Source organism: Barbus barbus (assembly GCF_936440315.1).
Source record: "Barbus barbus genome assembly, chromosome: 27".
Classification (NCBI taxonomy): Eukaryota; Metazoa; Chordata; class Actinopteri; order Cypriniformes; family Cyprinidae; genus Barbus; species Barbus barbus.
The window spans coordinates 15,959,398-15,983,112 of record NC_136755.1 but is presented as its reverse complement, the minus strand read 5'-3'; the positions used below and the strand labels follow the sequence as shown (position 1 = coordinate 15,983,112).

The window sequence follows — 23,715 nt, the reverse complement described above, 5'->3', positions numbered from 1 at the left end:
AACCCCAACAACAACATTTGTTATTACTAAATATTAACGCAATGTTTACTGTGGGTTAAAGGGATGTCAGTCGACTTTGATTATAGTGTTGTGGACATCACAGCAGGACTGATATTTTTCCTCGAATTTGCTGCTTATTCTTTCCTTTATCATCATTTTGAATCTCGCTGCACATACAAAGTTTGACATCAATTTTCCAGTTCCTTGAACTACAGCAGAACCTTTAAACTTTCTCAGTTCACCCACTGTGAGAGATGATATCAGACCTCATGAGCAACATGCTGGTGAAAAATAGATGGAACTCACCCCAAAGGCATTCCCCCCCACCCTGCAAATTCAGACTTTTGTAGCATGTAGCTAAGTTAGTTAAATAAGTTAGTTTTGGTAAAAAAAATTGTAATTAAAAAGGCTGTGAAAAGGTCCTCGTAGAGTAGATATAATGGAAAGAGTGACATGGCAAAATATGTCACCATGTGCAAATACTTTTCATACAACAATATATTTTCGTAAGAAAAATTAACTAAATAATCAAAATAATGACTATGTATTATTATTTTTTTAAATTAGCATTTCTTAATATCAAGTACTAAAAAAACTTGTATCTGGAAGAATACTTCACATAAGAATCTCCATTGTAATTGGAGCAGTCAAATGGGACTACTTTCTCTGTATCAAATCCATTCTCCTCACTTAAGGAAAACAATTAATTGCAGTACTGACATTCTGCATTTTCCTGCAAGCTCAGGGGTTTGGGTGGCCTTTATGACCACATCCTTTTCAAGGAGAGTATTTAACTCCAGCAACAATCCTTGTGCTTATTGGAAAATTACTGCAAAACTATTAATTTAATCACCTAAAATAAAAAACCTGCATTAACAAAATCATAAAATGCCTTTTGTCTTAAAATACTTATTATAATTAGAATTGTATACTTATAAAACTTATTATAATTCTCATTTAAATGATCACATTCAAATGTGTTTCAAAATGATTAATATTAGATCAGCTTCCTCGAAATTAACCTTTTGTTATTGCTCATAATGAGCTCAAAGATCAGGAAATCACAGCTTGAGTGTTCAAGAAAATGCTGTGCTGGTGTTTTTGTTACAGCGTTGAGGGAGAAAGTAACAACCAAAAGTGCCTTTTACCCCAGTGGAGCTTTAGCCTAAAATCTGCTGTTTTTGTCATTTTTATTTATGTATTTTAAACTTTTAGATGCATTAGGAGTACCAGAGATTCTAAAATGATTGAATGTTTGCTTAGTTACTCTTGTAACTCAGTGAACACGGCAATAAACAACAAGTAGCATATGCAAATATTTTGCAATTCATATTGTCATTGAATTAACTGCCTACACGTACTGTAACCAGGGTGCAAATTATAGGGGGGGTTCAATGAGCTAGACGGACTTGTTTGACTGTTGCACCGCGTCTCTCTGCTTTTTCTGCATCTCGCGCAAGAACGCCAAGATTTTTACTTTTACAAATGCGTTTTGAAAAATCTACTCTCTACTGTTCAATGCAAACGCCCACTTTATGGGTTGTTGTCAGTCGACAGGTTTCAACAAATTGTCAACTAATAAGAATTTCTTCAGCGAAATTAAGAACTATATTTAATATTAATAACTGCTGGTTAAATGCAGTAAATGCACAGTATTAATGCGCCTCTATTATGGATTTGTGAAAATGACCTTTCATGCAGTGTGTAACACAGCTAAGTGAATGAAAACATCCTGAAAAGTTTAAAATGTAAAAGTGTACCGTGTATAAAGTTATTGTCTCTGAAAAGAAAGAGTCGACTCTGAATCACTGAAATTATTTTTAAAACGAATCCCAAGCCATTTCATGTTGACGTCAACATGAAGCATTAGCATATATTGCCAGTCTTTTCGAGTTGGTCTGAATGAAAATGCAAATTCGTTCTTTGCCATTAGGTGCTGCTTTTGGAGCATTAAAAGCTCACAAACACTGCTTTAAAATGAAATTGACCCATCACCGCAGATTAGGTTTGGAAAAATGAATCGTTGAACAAATCGTTTGGGAGTCGTTGAGCAAATAAGATAAAAAATAAATGCATATTATAAGAAAATTAGTGTTTTTTGACCTTGCATGAATGTCAACATGTTGTAGGGGACTCTCAAAACCAAAATATGAACCTTTCATAACCCATAATAGGGGCACTTTAAAGGTAGGCTAATATAATATAATGCTAATATATTCTCGAAACAATCTATCTACCTAAACAGCCTATTTTGGGAATGTTTCTACGAGACTCAAAATACTGTCTATGAAGGCAGCTCACTAGGTTTTGAAACATAGCCTCAATGAGGGAGATGGAGCCCGCTGTCAGTGATTCTAGGAGGAGCCCAGGCGCTCAACACGCTCCACATGCTCGGAGAGATATGAGCGGCAGTCAGATGCACTTGGATTACCGGCTGCTGGACTGAAACAACGTCTCCGCTCATAAAAAATATGTAAAACAGTGACGTTTCTGATTACACGTCTTTTTAACGAGTGGATATTCTCCTCAGTCGGAGATAAAACACAAGATGCAGCGAAAGCATCACTTATTATAGTCCCAGACGATGGAATTCAGTCTGAAAAGCTCAGTGTGAGAAAGTGAAGTACGCGCAGGATTTACATTCTCATCCATATAACGGTAAGATGTGAATTTTCTTCTGATAGAATAAACATCGCTCTATTGCTTTGTTACCTGTATGTTTTGCATATATATCTCTTAGTTTGTTTTTATGTTGCATGGTTTGTGACTTCTACTGTAGCCCGTGCTTTACATTGATATTTGGTTTCTGTTAGCGTTGTTATTAAATATAGCCTAGAATAATTTGTTTAATAAAAATATGGAGAATAAAAATAACGGTTAAACAAATTAGTTTCTAAATTTGCCCAGTACATGGTAAGTGTCAATCTGGCAACATGCAAACCTCTGTTTGCCAATATAAATCACTGCAGAAAAAATAGATTCATCATTTCCTACTGTCGATAGGCATAAATGCATATATTGACTGAACTTAAAGCCAATTGAAAACATGAGTTGAGTTCTTTTATTGGTTTACCAATTATAAAATAAGAGTGCACATGACAGCATGGCAGAATCTGTGCTTTATAAATCTATTTTAAATATGAGGCATCCAGTCAGATAGTGACAGATTTTACCCTGGATGCCACATAAACTGACAGCGCTTTGCAGTTCCATGCTGGTCTGGTCTAGTTAACATCCCTGTGATTATGATTATGGTAGCCACACATTTCATAATTTGTGTAGAACATTGGCTCATTATATAAACCCTATACAGGAAGCAGTGTTTCTAGGTTTCTATCTCCTTTATGGCAGGAGGATTAAATTGGAGACGCCATATATTCCATTGAGAGGATTAAAAGATGCAACTGGGAAATCTGAAAAGAGATGAAACAAACCCATGCAGATGCTGCTTTTAAGTTTGGTAATTAAGTAACTGGGATCTTTTAAAGAAAGTGTTTGTTGTGATGCATATTTAACCTTTTTAGTAACAATGCATTCAAGTTAAATGTCAGAAAGCAACAAAATACTAAAGACACTAAGCAGCGATGTGCCTTAAAAAGATGGATTTTTTTCTTTGCTGAGATAAGGGTTTGACTTTCCTGTAATCGAATATTACAAAATGCATTATTTGTGTTGGGCTGAGAGCAGAGATAGAAATAGACAGTGATTTTAGATACCGACTGCTTTTGAAGAATGCTTGTGAGCTTTCACATATGGGTTTCCTTTTTGATCAGCCTGACAAGTTCATCTCAAACACGCAAAGAAGGAAAGCAAACATGAAAGTGCATCACTATAGAGACTGAAAACAATGTTATGTAGGACTAGTTTCAGTCCATGCACATTCACTTGTTGAGCTCTGCTCCCAATTTAGCTAATGGTTCATGCATTATTCATTAGTGTGTTTCAGACTGTCCCAGGCCATGTCTACATGTCTGCAGTGCTGAAAATATTACATGGAGGTAATCTACCAGAAAACTCATACTTGCCACGGACCTAATGGGCTTTTGTAGAGAAGAAAAGTAATAATCTACTTGACTGTGGCATCCACTGATGTATAATTGGACTCTTTTTTATGATTAATACTGATCATAAGTAAGCAGATATTTGAATTCGTAAAGACAGATTATGGATTTTATTGTACCATACACAAGAGAATTAATTGGATATAATTTACTTCCCTTTGAAAGTTAAGTACCTTTTATAATAAGATCGGCTCTTAATAAGCACAAAGCTTGAAAATTAAACCAATTAACTGTAAGTTTTGTTCATTTCAAAAACATTCAGTTGCATTCAGTTATGAGCACCATTTGTGTTTTGTTGTTATACTAAGCATGCATTTTAATGCGCTCTACCTGTAGGATGTAGATTAATATTCTTCATAAGGAGTCAGTTGATGATTCAGCTCAAGCGTAAACAGGTACCTGAAAATAATTACAGTTTTCGGCTAGGTAATCTCCTTAGAAGGTTTGATGTTACTCTGTCTGCTGGATTTTGATTTAATTTGGGCAAGTTTGCAATTCTCTAGAGCTTAGGTTTTCATCCATGCTTGTTCTGGAGAGGCTACAGGAGATGTGAGGAATCAGTAGGTGGAGCTAAAGTACAATCATGTGCTATATAGTGAGAGTTGTCTGCTGCAGAGAGGCATTTAGAAGACTGTGCAGTATGTTTTGGACCATTTTTTGGGGGGTATTTTAAATACTAAAATTTTTTAAAGAATTATGAAAATGTATATACTCATTTTTAGGGCCAGTAAAATTATTTTTTAAGAAATTAATGCTTTCATTCAGCAAGAATGCATTTAAATGATCAAAAGTAAACAGATTATAGACTATAATTTTACAAAAGTTTTTATTTTATTTTAAATAAATACTGTTCTTTTGAATTATTTTATTCATTTACGAATCCCATAAGAACCCTTAATAAAAAATGTATATATTTTTATTTTCCACAAAACATATTAAGCAGCACAACTGTTTTCAAAAATGATAATAACAAATGTTTCTTCAGCACCAAATCTGCCAGTGAATATTCAGATATGCCACCACATGAATAAATTACATGAATAAATGATGAGTTTCACATAATATTTCACAATATTTCTGTTTTTCAAAAACATTAAAAGGTCTCACCAACCCCAACTTTTGAACGGCAGTGTGTCATATGATTTATTTGAAGTAAAGCATTCTACTTTGAGCAGCGTCTCTTGAGTCACTTGTTCTCATGATACATACCAGCTTATAAGTATTCATTAGTAATGTCACATGCCCTATTTGTAATGATTGAGTTCATTTAATGAATTGACTTCATTTAATGAGTTCATTTTTTTTCACTCGGATATGAATTATCATGCTTGTTTAAACTGAACTGACTCATTTTAGTATTTCTAAATGAAGCACATCACATGAACATTACGCACTCATTTTCATAAGCACTTGGACTTGAATGAGGAATGTTCTTTTCTTTTGTACATAAGAATTTCTCTATTCAATTTCTCTATTCGTAGGAAGAGAAATCAAAATTGTGTGTGTTGGATAAAGCAAAACCGTTTCTAATTTAAGCCTCAAAATAAGATCTTCCTTTATGTCTCTACTATGTCTGTCATTTCCACATTGGTTAATTCAATTTTTTTTTTCTGCTGCTTATTTATCCCATTTTGTTCACTCTCATCTCCACCAGTGTTATGTGCTAAATTTTGTTAATGCAGTCTTACTTCATTTTCCTTCTGGTGGTCTGTACTGCCCATTCTCATTTATAGCCTATTTGTTTTTTTTCTATTTCCTTGAGTAGCTCCCTGCTCACCAGTAGGCAGGCAGGCCGATAGACAAGCAGAGGTTGACAGCAGGCAATGCATGGTTGGTTTGGAGCGTGCTTTCTCTCCTTCTTCCTCTCTCTGTGTAATGGGAGTGTTTGGCATCACATGGGCCTGTCTGCTCAATTCACTGCCTTTGCGTCAATGGTGTCAATTGCTTTCCTTAATATATTGAATACGCTGAACAATCTTAATTGCTTTCCCAAGAAGGTGAGATTGTTTGTCACAGGTTTGTTAGAAGCAGCTTCATTGCGAGGTTGGACATCATACATTATCAGCATGTCAAGTTCCTGTATTTAATTATACATATGATTTTATATGAATACAATTTAGATGCAACGAGCCTCTTAAGAGGATAGTTCACCCAAAAACGATCATTTACTCGCATATTATTCTAAACCTGTATGACTTTCTTTATTCTGTAGAATTTTATTTGTATGTACAAAATACGTTCTACAAAATATCATATTCTGCTCTAAAGTACATGATAAAAGTATTTTCAATTATGGGATTGAGTAATCTTCATCTTGTTGAACACTATTGGAAAAAGAAAAAATGCCATGGTGCTTGACTGTAGTAAAATGTGTTAGTAATGTTTTCTCATATGGACATGCTTAGATGGGACAAAATATGGGACGAGCATATTGAACTGGCTACATTCTCATCGGAGACACTGTCAGGGTGCCATATGTGTTGTGTAATGGACTCTATAAAGCCTTTATGTAAGCTTGAATTGGTTTGCAATGACTGACAGTCATGGCAGGTGGAGGAATTTCCTTGTTTGAGAAAATGGATAACCGCCGATCATATGAACGTTTGTAATTTTCATTGATGTTTAAATAAAAATGATAGGATATTTTGTAACCAACATACAGAAAATATCTTTCAGTTAGAAACTGGAGCTGAAGTTGTAACACTGAATAAAAGCATTGTAGGTGCAATTTTTTTATGTGTGGAAAACTTGAAACTGTCTCAAGATATTTCTAATTTCTTTGTCTCTCTAACATATTTACAACTTGTTTTAAGCTACTATTTATTTCTGAAATGTAAGCACCTTCATAGGTGTATACAAAACAGCTGTATTCACTAACTCTACTTTCGTCAGTTTTGACAAGCAGTGCTTGTGAGTTGTTAACAGTTGTAATAAAAAAATTTTGAGTGGCAGGAGAAATTGCCATGTACTTCTATGGATAGAACTGTATTTTTGCAGATATCGCGCTTATATAAACCGCAGTTATCAACAGTCCTTACCAATATTCTTAAAAGGATCTCAGTAAGCACTCTGCCGAGTGTTTATGAAATTCCAATATTGAGACAGAGTGTTATTTTACCCCCTGTGGTAGGCTTATTAAAATCATACAAAGAATGTGCATGTACATTTCTGTATCAGAAGTTTGAATCATTTGCATGAACAGTGTGAGAAAAATACTTATATTGAGTTATATTTGTGTCAGCATTAAGTCTAACATTACAGCATAGCAGTGCCTTATACATTGGTACCGCTCCCAAGTAAAGATTTCTTTATTTATTCTTCATTATCTCTTGCAAAAAGTACCGAATTACTTATATTTCCAGAATTCTATTTATATATTACAATATTTATTCATTCCAAGACTGTGTTTAGCATGGCTGACAGCACCATTGGCTGTTCTCCGCATGCACAAGTATTTTAAAACTGTAAATCAAACATTTCCAAGCATCATTTTCAATGCCAAGTCACAGACTCAAGACAGAGGAAGTCTTTTCATGTGGTGATCAAAACTTTTCCTGGCTTCTCAATTCTCAGTGTGGAAAAACAGAGTAACATTTATAGTGTCTGAATAGGAATTTTAGTCTTTACATAATCTGCACAGACCATTATCCGAATATCAGAAAATTGACAGACGAAAACACATTTAAACAGTTTTAAACAAAACAGGACAAAATATTCATAAGCCAAAATATATTCATTCTTTATGTGATTGACAGTGATGAGCTCAAAATACTTATAGCACAGATGGTTGAGCTAAAATGTATATTTTTTCACACACTAATTTCTTAAAAGTGGGGCAATTGAGAATTCGGTCTTTTGTTTCCTCCATTGCGTCGCTGCCAGTTGTGTTAAGACTCTCTGGAGAACAAGCAGCACATTTTCTCAGCAGGCAAAGACAGACACAGCTGTGCGGGCTTTATATTTAACCTCATAGTTGGCTGCTGATAAAATGAAATAGGATTTATATAATGCATGTGGTGAAAATTCAGCATAACCGGACTGTATTAAATAGATATAACATTATTACATAATTTGTTCAATATATTGCATTCAATCTGTATTTTCTCCTATTGGAATATAAAGTTAAATCAAAGAATACATGAATAAGACGATTAAAATCCCTATGTTTTATTTTAATAAATGCTTTTTTCTCAAAAACACTCTAGAATAAATGGGGGACTAAATCTGTTTTAGGTCATCCGGTCTCAAGAAGTCAGGTCAATGGAGGTAAACGGGATTCAAAATATGATCTGATCACACCACCGTTAGAAGTTCTCAGAAATGCATGTGATTCCATAATATTTGAAGTGTAAATGATAATCTGTCCTAGCACCATCAAAGTACCTTTTACTCACTTGTCAGTTAACCACTGCGGTAAAACAGCGTTTTGAACGTGCATCTTCAAAGTAAACCTTTTGAACGCTTGTACATACATGCACAACATGTATAGTCCCTTCAAAAGTGACACATTTTAAATGCCTCCGTCTCGCCTGACTGCTTGTGATCATATCACGCAAGACTGATGTTAATAACAGGTGTTAACAGGACCAATGCTGCGTGACTACTGCTAAATGAGGGATGTTGTGTTTTATAGCAAGACCAGAAGAGCATTAGGGTCTTTTTGAGTGTACACATATCAAATACATCTGGCCACATAAATGTTTCTCTGCAAACAGATAAATCCCCCCCTATGATTCATCTATATGACACCTATGTTCAATGCAGTGACGATTCTCATGCTGGACAGCAAAATTTTCTGTTTAGGGCTCTTTTTGGACCATATGGCAACCCATTTTTTTTTTTTTTTGGCTGCTCCTTCCATTTGTCTCATCCATTTGGTTGGAGTAAAGTTCATGTACGTGGCCAAATGACAAGATGCATTAGTTTTATCCAATCTGAGACAAAAAACAACAACAAAAAAAAACACTGTCACTAAGTATAAATACCCCTTATGATGGAAGAATCCCAATTTGCATTGGCTGCTATGATTAAACGTATTATAAATATAAAAGCTTTGCTTGTAAACTGATTTACATGAGCCAGCAAAGCAGTGGAATAATGAACACTCAGTTCCTATAGATTCCTGCCAACAGTTCCTCTTTTTTTATACCTTTTCCCCATTCATATCTGTTAGACAGACCCCTAGAAATTAGCATATGAAATATCGTTTTGTACAGTGTGTGCACTTTTACACCATGACATTTAAATAAATTCACAAACAATATTAGAGCTCCTTTCGACCCGATTCTTTGCGGTATTGTACATTACATAGATTTAAACCCACAGGAGGTGCTGTATGGTTTCTGGATACTGCATGAAGCGATTAATGTTCATTTCACTGCATGTAATGATTTTCCATACTCGAAAAATAAGAAGAAAAACAGAGTAAATTTGGAGTCATTAAGCATTACTTTGTGTTTGATTTATCTCTGCTTAGAGCCTCCATTGACTGCTTGTGATGTGCCTTGTCTGTCTGCTCCCAGAAAGCTATTTTGCCATTCGTGCATTCGTGCCATTATCTGATTTATAGAGGTAATGTTTGTTGCATTAACCAAATCGTATCCATTGCCAATTTAACTTTTTAAACGCCTCTGTACAGCTTTAGTATTGGGATTACTTTGGGTTTTTGGTACCTGTGTGCACAATGATGGTCTTTATTCAGCCAATCCTTTCACGACAGTTTTTGTAAGGCCCAACCATGACTAACCAATTTACATTGCCAATACTGGTGAGCACATCCGTATTACTCATATTCCATATTTCTATATATCTTGCAGTCAGTTTAATCACCTGGAGCAGTACGGCATTCATGCTGTTTCCAAAGCTATTAAAATAAACATGTTTGACCTTCTCAGTAATAAAGTTATAGCTTGCTTTTCTTTCCTCCATGTGCGTTTTTTGTCAATTTTGAAATAAAATCAGGAATAAGTGTTAAAAATTACACGAGGTGTCACTCAAAATCCTTAGAATCCAGTTATTCCAGAATAAGTCCAGAAAACAAAAAGACAGATAATTTTTCTTGACAGCTGAAATGAAAAAGTTCTAGGAAACTGAATGAAAATGACTGAATGAATACTTAGAAATGGAGAAAGAAGGCGTCAGTCTTTCCTGCTGCTGTTAAAACCGTCTTGCATGCATATCTATGCAAAAATCTGCAGAGAAACAGAAATAGAACTCATTGTATCAGATGGAAACCTGTTAAGGTCAATGAAAAATGTCAAAACTGTCAGAAAAGTGAGATTGCTCCAATCAAAGTTTAATTCTCTTTTGTTTGCATTGCAGCTCACCTAGAGTGGTCTCAGACAGAGAAATGTCACCTAGTATTTGACAGTCTGCCAGATGGGGCTACATGGGGCATAGACACATAAATGGGTCAACTTCATTTACAGAGGGGCTCAAAAATTCCTGATTACAATTATCAAACATGAACTCAAGTCAGCAAGACATAAATGAGTGCAGGTGAACCGTTGTCCAGATTCAGACGTGACAACAGGTTCAGAAAAACGAGCTCATCATCAGAACATTTTTCCAATCTCATGTGCCTGAATTAAAATGTATATTATTCCCAGACTGAATTAAGCAAATTCAGAATTTAAGAACTGACTCCATTTCATTACATTAGTTGAACAGGATTCACATTTAAAACATTCACTTTCTACAGTGTCAATACAAATTCAATACGTCACACAACAGATGACAATCGTTAGTCCAACTCAAGTTTTTTGATAAAACACATACATTTTATTATTTGTTGTTTATAAAATAAGCCTATTTCAGGACATATTGATTTCATACTTATTGGGCACGTCACCATACAACACATTTATTCATTATTATTGATTAGCAGTTTTATGAATGTCAAATTCAAGAACTAAATTGTAATTTAATTCAAATCGGAATGGGCAGAACCCTCTTTCCAGAATGCTGAGAGCAACACATTATGCCAGTTCAAACTATAAAAGCTAATGCAGATTGTAAATGCATAGTGATTGCATTATGTAAATAATAAGTAGAAGTCTTCATAAATATTCTCAAAAGAGCAGTTTACTCCCATAACAGGGCAAATAAAGTGTAATTGTAAGTTTCACTTTCACAATCACTTTCTCAATTTATTATAAAAGCTTTTTTGTGACCTTTATGGTTCTCCTACAGTGAAAGCGCATTATGGTGAAATGCATCAAAAAGAGCCCTATGGGGATGATGTGAGATGATTACATTCAAAATCACACCGCAAGTATGACTAACAGCAGTTGTTTAAACTGTGACTGTTCTCGCTTTGCTTCTTTTTTGAGCTATGAGTTATGTTCTTCTGAGAATGTCTGCCTCTGCAGGAAACAGTGCCCTAAGAAACTTAAGTCCTACTTTATGTTCCCCCAGAGTTTAAAGGAGTTTATGGTACCAGAGGCAAGCCCACTCCCATGTTTTCTAGAAAGAGGAAAATGCATGAGCTCACAGTATGCCATCTCAGATAAAAGTGCCTTGAAATTTATCCTGACTCTGCAAAAGTGCTCTGCACCCGCTCTTATTTTCTCCCCTTGACAGCCTGGCATTTGGGTGGCCTAGCAACAACTCCATAGCCATATCTGTTCTCTGTGGCACTGCTTTTTGCTGCTGTGAACAGAGAGGTCACAGCAATTGAGATAAAAATCAAGGGCTCTCTGAGGAAGGTCAAAAGGCATGAATTGAAGAGAAGGATGAGCCACCTTCCCATTTTGCTTGAGATAAAGTGTTGGTCTCTCATCGAAGGGTGCTAGCGTACTTTAACATGATATCAGTGCACTGAAGAGGACAGGATTATCTGTTTGGGGCATATTGAATGAAAATAATTAATAATAAGATTAACCATTGTATTCATAATAATTAATTCGTTTTTTTTTCAATAATTATTCCTAACATAACAGTTGTTTTTCATCTTATTAATAATTTTTAATTTATGATTCTTCATTCACTTAAATTACTTTCATTATCTGCATGATTGCCTTTGTTGTAAAGAATTAAGTTTAACACAGTACTAGCAGGTAGATACATTCACTACCATTCAATAGTTCGGGGTCGATAAAATTGTACAATGTTTTTGAAAGTCATGCTTACTGAGGCTGTATTATTTGATTTTAAAAAACAATAAAACAAATATTGTGAAATATTATTAAGCAGCCATTGAATTATTCAGCAACCATGAATTTTCAGCAGCCATTACTGCTGTCTTCAGTGTCAAATGATTGTTCGGAAACTAAAATATTATAATTTGCTGCTCAAGAAACATTTCCTATTATTGCATTTAGTCATTTATTCATTTTAGTCCGTTTTTTTAAATAATATTATAATACTATATTAATAATATTTTAGAACATCAATTTCTTAACACTTTTGATCAATTTCATGCTTCCATGAAAAAAGTCAGTGAAATTGCAAACTAAAATTTAACCAACTTTAGTTGATTATACAATATTAAATAAATATGTAACAGCATAACCTGATATCAGGAATAACAATTGGTGCTGTAGGGCAATACTGGCATATTTTCTGAAACTTGGGATCATTTTATTAGATTTTTTTCTGATTATGCAAATCCTTCTTCTGTAATCTGTCAATCTAATCATTATGATGTCCTTATGCTTGTGACATGATTTTGATCAAAAGTGTATTGAGTACAAGTATGTGCATTGTATGTACAGAGTTTATATTTGTGATGTTTTGTTTACTGATATAAATATGTATAATGTGCATGGGTGATTACTTTAATTTTTTTGTTTCTAAACTCTAATTGACACTCTATAATTACGTATTGAGGGCATTTTTGTGTGTGTAATTTAGTTTTGTATTTGGGTTGGGGGATAGTGTGGGGAAAATATTTATCCTTTTATTATTATAAAAGTGGGGAACAGTTATTTTATAGACTAATTTTATGTTCCACTATCAATAATACATAACATAAATGCATAATGTAAGTGCATAAGTTTATAGTACATAATTTGGGACACAGCTCATTTAGAGAGCTCATATAGAACTCATTTATATATTTAATGAATATTGTATATCTTTCTCATTGTTTTTGATCCATTAGATTCCCACAGGCAGATATTTAATGTGAAAAACTGAGTCCTGTATTATATTCTTTACAACCTTTACTGTGAAAAATAATGTACACATCTAAGTTGCAGTTGTGAATGCTTGTGAGGCATGAAACAGTGACTACAGAGACTCAGTTTAAAATTCCTTGTTAAACTCTGTCTGACTCTCCAGATGCCATACTGATTAGAGATTCATCATCTGCACAATGGCTGTGCTTAGTCCTGTATGTCCCTCATAAAGCAAACGGGACACTGGGACCATAAAATATGGCCATTTTACATTTGAGAGCTGACAATCCATGCGGTTCCCTCTTCTCCATTTCATTTTATGCCCGTTTAGATTTACTGCCAGCCGTCCTCTCGCACCTGTCTGTGAACGCCTACTTGTTGGGTTTGTGTCAAGAACAGCTGGAGCGCATGTGGCACTTGGCTGGCTCCAATCTCGATGGCCAAGATGGATTAAGTGCTAACACACCTCGTCACAACAGAGGGCTCGATTTGGAGAAGATAGATATTTATATAGACCCATGAATCAGAAGGTGCTGGCTGAGCCTGGGAAGAGGTGCATGACTTCCCTTCACTGAAAACACACAGCTGCAGTTTGAAGGTTAAATTGTGTGGAAGCACAGACACTGCAGAGTCTGTTTTGATGATGGTTGATGAGGTTTCAACAGCATAATCGCTAGTCAATATACACATGTGGGAAACTGAAGGCATCAATCCTGCCAGGTATAGAGGTATATTGTGCAGCACACAGATTTCTTGGAGAACATACTAGGTCACTTTGTATTTTTAATTCTTGCTATTAACAAACCATTAACTATAACGTTTGCCTCAATAAACTCCATTTTTGCTGCTTATTAATAAGTTGTAAGGTAGTTGTTAGGTTTAGGTGTTAGGCAGGATTAGGGATGTAGAATATGATCATGTACAATAAACGCATTATAAGTACTATTAAACAGCCAATATGTTAATAATAGGCATGTTGATAAGCAACTAGTTAATAGTGAGAACTGGTCCTATACTAAAGTGTCACCACATACTACAATAAACATTATTTTATTTATGACTATGAAAAATCTTTTTTTTTTATGTAATGGACTGCTGACAGATTTCACCCATACAGGTCCTTTTCAAAAAATTAGCATATTGTGATAAAGTTCATTATTTTCTGTAATGTACTGATAAACATTAGACTTTCATATATTTTAGATTCATTACAACACAACTGAAGTAGTTCAAGCCTATTATTGTTTTAATATTGATGATTTTGGCATACAGCTCATGAAAACCCAAAATTCCTATCTCAAAAATTAGCATATTTCATCCGACCAATAAAAGAAAAGTGTTTTTAATACAAAAAAAGTCAACCTTCAAATAATTATGTTCAGTTATGCACTCAATACTTGGTCGGGAATCCTTTTGCAGAAATGACTGCTTCAATGCGGCGTGGCATGGAGGCAATCAGCCTGTGGCACTGCTGAGGTGTTATGGAGGCCCAGGATGCTTCGATAGCGGCCTTAAGCTCATCCAGAGTGTTGGGTCTTGCGTCTCTCAACTTTCTCTTCACAATATCCCACAGATTCTCTATGGGGTTCAGGTCAGGAGAGTTGGCAGGCCAATTGAGCACAGTAATACCATGGTCAGTAAACCATTTACCAGTGGTTTTGGCACTGTGAGCAGGTGCCAGGTCGTGCTGAAAAATGAAATCATCTCCATAAAGATTTTCAGCAGATGGAAGCATGAAGTGCTCCAAAATCTCCTGATAGCTAGCTGCATTGACCCTGCCCTTGATAAAACACAGTGGACCAACACCAGCAGCTGACATGGCACCCCAGACCATCACTGACTGTGGGTACTTGACACTGGACTTCAGGCATTTTGGCATTTCCCTCTCCCCAGTCTTCCTCCAGACTCTGGCACCTTGATTTCCGAATGACATGCAAAATTTGCTTTCATCCGAAAAAAGTACTTTGGACCACTGAGCAACAGTCCAGTGCTGCTTCTCTGTAGCCCAGGTCAGGCGCTTCTGCCGCTGTTTCTGGTTCAAAAGTGGCTTGACCTGGGGAATGCGGCACCTGTAGCCCATTTCCTGCACACGCCTGTACACGGTGGCTCTGGATGTTTCTACTCCAGACTCAGTCCACTGCTTCCGCAGGTCCCCCAAGGTCTGGAATCGGTCCTTCTCCACAATCTTCCTCAGGGTCCGGTCACCTCTTCTCGTTGTGCTGCGTTTTCTGCCACACTTTTTCCTTCCCACAGACTTCCCACTGAGGTGCCTTGATACAGCACTCTGGGAACAGCCTATTCGTTCAGAAATTTCTTTCTGTGTCTTACCCTCTTGCTTGAGGGTGTCAGTGATGGCCTTCTGGACAGCAGTCAGGTCGGCAGTCTTACCCATGATTGCGGTTTTGAGTAATGAACCAGGCTGGGAGTTTTTAAAAGCCTCAGGAATCTTTTGCAGGTGTTTAGAGTTAATTCGTTGATTCAGATGATTAGGTTAATAGCTCGTTTAGAGAACCTTTTCATGATATGCTAATTTTTTGAGATTTTGGGTTTTCATGAGCTGTATGCCAAAATCATCAATATTAAAACAATAAAAGGCTTGAACTACTTCAGTTGTGTTGTAATGAATCTAAAATATATGAAAGTCTAATGTTTATCAGTACATTACAGAAAATAATGAACTTTATCACAATATGCTAATTTTTTGAAAAGGACCTGTATATACAAATCTCAAAATATTGCAACTGAGGATTTTCAGTAAACTCCAAACAACAGTCTCCTCAAAGAGTAGCTGTACAGTTCAACATATAGACCAATTTCATGTAGACGTCACAGTTACGTCACTCGCAGCTGCGCACGCATTGTGGTGGCAGAAACACACAGTAACAAGCGGAGTGAAACAGGAAAAATCGACGGAATTAAGAGATAAAATGTAAAGGGTCTATAGTCCTAGCATTGAGCAGGATTAAAGAGTCCAGGAATACCACAACACCATACCTGTACCTGTGTCTACACTTGATTCCCATTACTACTCGCAGCTCTGAGGTCCAAATCTGGGAAGAGCAGAGTACGCAGCAGTGCCACAGCATTTTAAGTGCTCTCTGAATTATGGATATCCCTCAGAGTGCATTTTCCTGTCCTCTTGTTTGATATCACTCCAGTCCATTTTGGTGCTATATAAATATGACACCTATTAAAGCCAGCTAATGGCTTATTGCTGTATGGGGGGATCTCACTCTCTGACAGAATTAGCCGGGTTAATGAGTCAGAATGTAGTGCTTCTCATATACCAAAACACCCTAGATTCCCTCATTCGCTTGTGTTTCAGTAGGTTGTACTTCAGCAGGTTAGATATTTTCTCGTTTTTTGACCTGATGCATAGTACAAGGTCAGATTTTGAGAGTACAAATGAGGCTCTCAGGAAAGCTCGATATTACAGAGAGAAAAATTGCTGGCCTCATAGCACATGGAAGAAACAGCCTTGAGTTTGCATGCCATTGGACTTGAAAGCCTTGGCATCATGACAGCATTTCACAATAGCACTAAACATTCAAACCAGTGTGCTTTTGACACACTGAGGTGCTCTGTCACCGTTGACTGTAATGGCTCACAATTCACTTATGCCTTATTTTAGTAAATGGGAGAAGATATTGATGTGGATCATACTTGTCTTCCCCCCCCCCAAATCTATCTTGTTTATAGAAAGGGATTTTTTGTAGGAACAATCCTAAGGGAGGGTCTAGAGAAGTTGAAAGGAGCCTTGTTCTGCTTTCCTTTCAGCCTCACTTTTCATTGTGTTGGATGATTTTTGTCATTGCACATTAAGGATGAGAAAGTCTAACAGTAGTAAAGTCGGAAAGGGGAAATGAGTCAAATAAAGTGAGGTGGTTTAGTTATCCTGGGTATATATACAGTCAGCTGCAAAATAGAATTTAATAAATAAGATTTAATCATAAGATTTAATAAAACACCTGATGTGCCTTCTGAAACCTCCACAGCTTACAAGAATGAATTAAATGCATGGAAATTTAACACTGGAATTTTCACTTTGTAGTCTCGACCAATTTTGTGGTCTCAAGGCATCCATAAATGATACTATCCCTAAAGGAATTTTATTAACAATACATTCATCCTGTTTATCTATTTTGCGTTTTGCTTTACAATGCTAAATTTGGGGTAGATTAATTATACCATTAACCCAATTAGGGCTGCCACTAACGACTATTTTTATTTCGATTAATCTATCGACTAATTTATCGATTAATCTAAACGATTAATTTCCCGCAAAAAAAATCTACAATTTTACTTAAGAATATTTTATTAAACCAAATGAAATACAAATTTTTATGAAATCCTTTTTTAAAGCAAAAGTAAAGTGCAACACAGAGTGCAAGAAGCAAGTGTATCTCAGTCCAAATCACTGAACTCAAAGTTCAGTATTATAGTGTAAGAAAGACAACATATCCACGTGTTCTAGTCTAATAATAAAATTATAATCAAAAAACACTTTTTAAGGGAGTATTTACCATAAATATTATTTACCAGAATTTATTTAGGTGAAAATTTTAAATGTGCAGTATTTCTGAGAAAAAAAAAACAAAAAGAAAGAAAAAAAATACTTTTTTTATATAAAATCAATTAATTGGAGATTCTTTTGATTATTATAAAAAAATCTGGTGTGATATATTGATATATTGTTTGAAATTAATCATTTTAATACAGTATAGTTTTCATGTAAAGTTTTTAGGATAAAAGTGGTCGCTGCGGATGAGCTACACTGGCTATAAATACACTAAAAATCATTTTTTGAAGTTGTAAATAAAGATTATCAGAGTACATTCTACAAAAAGACACTTTCAGTGTTTCTACTTCAAAATTGCATATTTTTTTCAAAGTAAATCCTACATCTATATTTTTAGTGTACGAAGATGCTGATGAAATGAATTAGTAAAACGGTAAAATAAAGCATTTTCCTCATGAATATTTTCACATTTCTGCATAAGTATGTGAACATACAGTATATACAAGCAAACTATTATTTTGTAAAAAGAAAAACTTTGTAGTGCAACATGAGACCTGAAACAGAAAGGGTCAAATATAAGTTTTGTGGTCATTATACAAAGAAGATTTCAAAGCAGAAATCCTCAATTAGAACAAAGTATGCCAGAGATTGTGTAAAAATAATTGGTTAATCACATATCAGTCCTCACTAAGCCATTTTATGGAGCTTTAAGGAAGTGGACACAGAGGATTTGAGTTTTGCAGTCACCAAAGGATTAAAAGTCATTTTTGAAAACAAACATTATTAATATTTATGAAAGCCTTTCAGAGTGAGTGCCATCTTAGATCTTTCATTCTAAAAAAAACTTAATGAGTAATGTCTGGTCTTGGTTACTAATTCAACATCCATTTTGTAATTCCAGATCTTACTTCCAAAGTAACGTTTGAATCTTCAGCCTGGTGCTTCCTTAGGGAATACCCAGCATATTGGCAAACATGATGAGTTTTAATGAAGAAAATCTTTAACTCATCCTCACGGAGGAACAATTATTACCTTCGCTAATAACCAGAACATATATGGAGCTGAATCCAAAGACTGGGATCCATTCTCAGCCTCCGTGTCCTTTTGCTATTTTGGCTAAGTTCCATCCAGATACTGGCAGGCATTTAAAAAACAACCGACCTCCTGCACTCTGGGAATCAACGATTAGGCAGTTAAGCAAGCCTGATTTCTTTCTCTTTCCCCAGTGCCACTGACCACAGCCACCTGGCATGCTGAACAGAACTGTGCGCTCTATCTCACCATCTTTCTATATTTCCACTTCTTTTTATTTGCCAACTAGACAGCATTCAATGATGGAGACGTGTTCATAATTCTTTTTTTTTTTCTGGGAGTTTTGTCATATTAGAAAAGGGCAATTTTGTTTCTTTTTAAGCTAAATAATGTGCAATTATCGGGTTCTGCTGATTGTGTGAATGACATTCAAAGTGGAAATACATCTGCATATCTATATATTGACACTGGAAGGAAACAGATTTATGCAACAGCGACTACTTGTCTCACCCATAAACAAACATGCATTAAACACACAGGAAATAGCTTCAGTCATCACTGAATTTCACCATATAAAGAACATAAATGGCTTTTGTTAAATGTTCCGTCTGGGTTCGGTATATAAATAAATGACCTTTTCTGAGAAATGCATGGTCCGCTAGGGACTTGTGGGCTGCGTGTATGTAAGAATATGTGCAACCAAATGCCCCCACAATAATGGTTAAACCTTAAGTCACCTACATTGATGTTTGGGTTACACTCTTAAAAATAAAGGTGCTTTAAAAGGTTCTTCACAGCAATGCCATAGAAGAACCATTTTTGGTTCCACAAAGAACGATTCAGTCAAAGGTTCTTTAAAGAACCATCTCTTTCTTCTTTCGCCACAAAGAACCTTTTGAAACAGAAAGGTTCTTCAGTCTTCAGATGTTAAAGGTTTGTGGCACCTTTACTTTTAAGAGTGTAGTGTAAACAGCTTACTAAACATGCTAAATAGTGTTTTAATGAAAATGTAAGAATACAGAAAGGTCATTAGCCCAGTATTAAAAACAACAGTCAATAAAAAGTCCCAAATGAGAAAAACAAAATGTGTCTAAAAATGATGATAACAGTTAGAACAAAACTAAATGTGTAACTGTGATAAACAGTAACACTTTACAATAAGGTCCCGTTAGTTACCATTAGTTAATACATTAACTGTTACAGTATTTATTCATCCTTGTTTACGTTAGTTACTAAAATAGAACTATTCATTGTTAGTTCATGATAGCACAGGTCCATAAAGTAATATTAACAGACAAATTTTGATTTTAATATTGTATTTGAAATAAACATTAACTAAGATTAATAATACAATATTTCATTATTAATGTTAACTGATTCAATTAACTAATGTTTCCAAATGGAACCTCATTATAAGGTTAACAGTAATTTCATCCATTAATGTGTTAATTTTGATACATTAGTACTGTATTATAGACTGCGTACTGCTTTTTAAAAAACTAAATATGGCAACTTTTCCTCCACTTGAACAGATGCATCATGCGTTTTAAAGGCATTTTGTGTGTTGAACTGCAGGCCCAAAAAATGGTTGCATAAGGAGTTGAAGTGATTCAGGCTGTTCTTTTTTGTTCCTAAAATAATGGCCCATTTTTGGTTGGAATCTTCCAGGTTGGAAAGAAAAACAGAGTAATTTTTGAGCCAAATATCTTCTCTGAACGTGATATGTGTTGTGACAGAACATAGTAAGAGGCCTGAGGCGGTACATACACTCCACATCCCAATAAATCAGCACTCAAACTACATGCACACTAGGGCAGTTTGTGGAGACTTGGCTACTGTTAATCTGAGGTAATGTCAACACAGCTGAGTGGATCCAGAGGTTCAGTAGCTATTCCTGGTATCTGTCTGTCTGTCTATCAGAGAAATACCCCCACTGTGATCTGAAGAGAGGTGTTGAGAGCAAACATTCTGAAACCTAGTTACACAGGAGAGCAAGCGAGTTTTAAATTGCATGAGAAAAAGAGATGGAAGGGAATGCTAATTACGATCTTAGCTACTGAACTGAAAACACATAACATGTGTTACGGTGACAACAAAATGATTAACCGTCTTTAATGTGTTTTTTTTCTCTTCCTCACCCCTCTGCTTTATTGCAATAGCATTTTCTGTTGATAAAGTGCTGACAGAGTATAGAATACAGATGGTAAGCTGTTAGCATGGGCTAGGGTATTATTGTTGGTCTGTTGGCAGAGACTGTTTGACTTACAATTTTGTATAAAAATGTTACATGACACTCAAGGCTAATAAAAGCAGTTTTGACTTGTCAGTGCTGTAGTTTAACAGCCAGAGTCTAGCTTTGATATATCATACTCAGGGTCCAAAATTAACAGTTGCCAAGAGCCAAATGGGAGGATAAAATGACTTTGGCAAGTATATAAAACTGAATTACTCAGCATTGGCTGGTAATGTTATAAGGAACAACACCATTATATGGTTTAAATCAAACTGTGACAATGATAGTTTACCCTCAGTAATGTATTGTGTGCTTCAAGTGATTCAAATCAAAGATATAGATATAGTGTCTACTAAATCAAGGATATAGTAACTGTCTACTAAAGTGGAATATTTACCATTAGTAAAGTTGATTTATATTGCCTAGCAGTTTTTTCAGTCTAAAATTGCATGATGTCTTATATTCCTAGCACCTCCAAATTGAAGAACAAAATTGTTATTTTCTCAATTCAGTTTTGTTTTTTTTTTGTTTTTTTAAGTCAACTTCAAATTCGGAATCTGTTGCATTTTTTATAAAATTTTTGTAATACTTTTTTTTGTGTTCACAGATAAAGTCAGGATCTGAGAGCATGGGTTGGCGAGAGACCCTATGGCTTTTGACATCATTTATCTTGGTGAGTGGATTGTAACATCACATTCTTTGTTAATACATATTTGTTTTATGCATTTGTGGTGAAATTAGTCCGAAATACATACTTGTACTTAGAATTTGACATTTAGCCCATTTGAACTTGCAGTCGCTAAAACTTTTACTGGCCACTAAAGTTTTTTCTTGCAAACTGTCATTAGATGATTTCTGTCCTGATTACCCCACCCCCAGCCCCAACAAAAAAATCCATTACTCACTCAATTGCTCCAGTTTGGTAATTACAAGCGGAGGCCGGAGGTGACCTGAAAACCCACAGAACTCCTGAGGCATGAAATGGTGGCTCCACAGAGTTCCATCAATGCTGGTATCAGAGCAGCTGGCTCTGTGTCAGAATGATGAAATGGGTGCATATGAAGCCCTCTGCATGTAGTACATTAGCACTATGTTAACACTGCAACTGTAGTCACAAACAAGCCAACAGCATACTTTGCTAATTATATGTGGACATTGGTCTCATGGCATAAACGTACCTGGGGTACTTTTTAGCGAGACACGAAATGGGTACCAATAAGTACATATCACTGCAGATTCCAAAAGAAATGAACACTAGAGGCAGTAAAACTCCATAGACAGACTTGAGAGGCGAGGAGCTCCGGTTCAAATCCCATGTTACTACGGTTCGACAAAACAGTTCAAATCTGCATATAAGGAAGTTCAAATAGCATGGTTGCATCAACAAATGGGTTTTATATCAGTTTTGCATTTGTCAACACTATCGGGTAAGTTTAGGGTTGGGAATGGTGTTAGGCATATTTCCAACAAGATAGAGTATTAATTTTTTAGCGACGGTCCCCGGATATTTGAATTCTGAACCGCCACAATATGTACCTGAAGCAACGTAATAAAAGCACAGCAATACGTACCTATAGCAACGTAATAAAAACGTGCCATGGTTCATGTATTGAACCTGTGTTTTAGCGCTACTCAGTGGACATTTCTCTTTGAAACTGCGGTGAAACGTGCAGTAAGGTACGTAAAAACGGTCTTGCAGAAAAGTACCCAGAGGTACATATTTTTATGAGACCAGGTTGGGACATTATATGTCTAAGTCCTCTCTGTTTATTTTTGACCTTGAAGCTACTTTCCCATGACTGCATATAAATCTAACTTAGTGGAATAGTAATGAGCTTGCAGAATAGCACATCACATTTAAAAGTATAATGGGAAATGGCATTTAATTAAAGCTAGACTAAACAACAAAAACCGAGAGCAAGAGTGTGGATTGGTTTTAATGTATGTAAATACGAGTCTAAAAAGTTTACTAAATTATAATGCCATACTTTTTTTCTATAGGACTTTAAAAAGTTTCTGAAACATGATGTTATCCATTCTTGACATTCAGTTTCTATTGAAGGACAAATGGTTTTCCTGACTGACTTGGGTGGTGGCCTGGTGGTCGTATGTATGACGTCATTTACTTCAAAGTTTGGAGTGACATCATATGTACGGCTGCTAAACTGCTACATGGGACATCAGAAACCTCACAGATGAATTTGGTGTTGTAAGTGCGTTATTGTGTGCAGGTAAGACACACAGCACTAAAGAAGCTGCCACAGAATTTTAATGGTAGTTTTAATGGTATGGGAAGGTGGGTTTGAGAGGATCTGCCAAAGTTAAGATCTTTGCACAAAGACATCAAAGTTTCAGTCATAAATGAATGTAGAATTCATTACTTTTAGGTGTCTAAAAGAGGAAAAAAGTAAAGTACATTTGAATTGGCTCTTTGACTTCCCATTGAACTATAAGATGACTCATACCAGCAACACAATGGTTAGAGATGCGCTTTGAATTTTGATATCAAGCCTGTCTTTGTGGGTAAAGCTTTATCCCTGTAAGTCTTTGCTAGAAAAGCTCCAATGGCTGTGAAGAATTTCTTATCTTCATTATACTGAAATGGTATGGCAGAGGAATGTATCTGGCTAGTTTTCATGTGTAAAACCATACCTTTTAAAATGTCAAGTGCCAATGTGGTGTCTTCAGAATCAAGTAGGTTTGCATATGAGGTCGCAAGGAAAAAGTACTGTGGTGTGTCTATGGTGTTTC

At 35.6% G+C, this 23,715-nt stretch overlaps 1 protein-coding gene across 1 annotated transcript in view; it reads left to right on the top strand.

Annotated features, from left to right (window-relative positions):
- The first annotated feature begins 2,357 nt into the window (after positions 1–2,357).
- The window catches only part of LOC306847066 (calcitonin gene-related peptide type 1 receptor-like), a 41,821-nt gene continuing 20,463 nt past the window's right edge, over positions 2,358–23,715 (top strand). The window contains exons 1-2 of the mRNA XM_079380814.1: positions 2,358–2,658; positions 21,572–21,637. Coding sequence (XP_079236940.1) covers positions 21,593–21,637 — 45 coding nt within the window. The 5' untranslated portion in view covers positions 2,358–2,658; positions 21,572–21,592. The remainder of the gene's footprint in view (positions 2,659–21,571; positions 21,638–23,715) is intronic.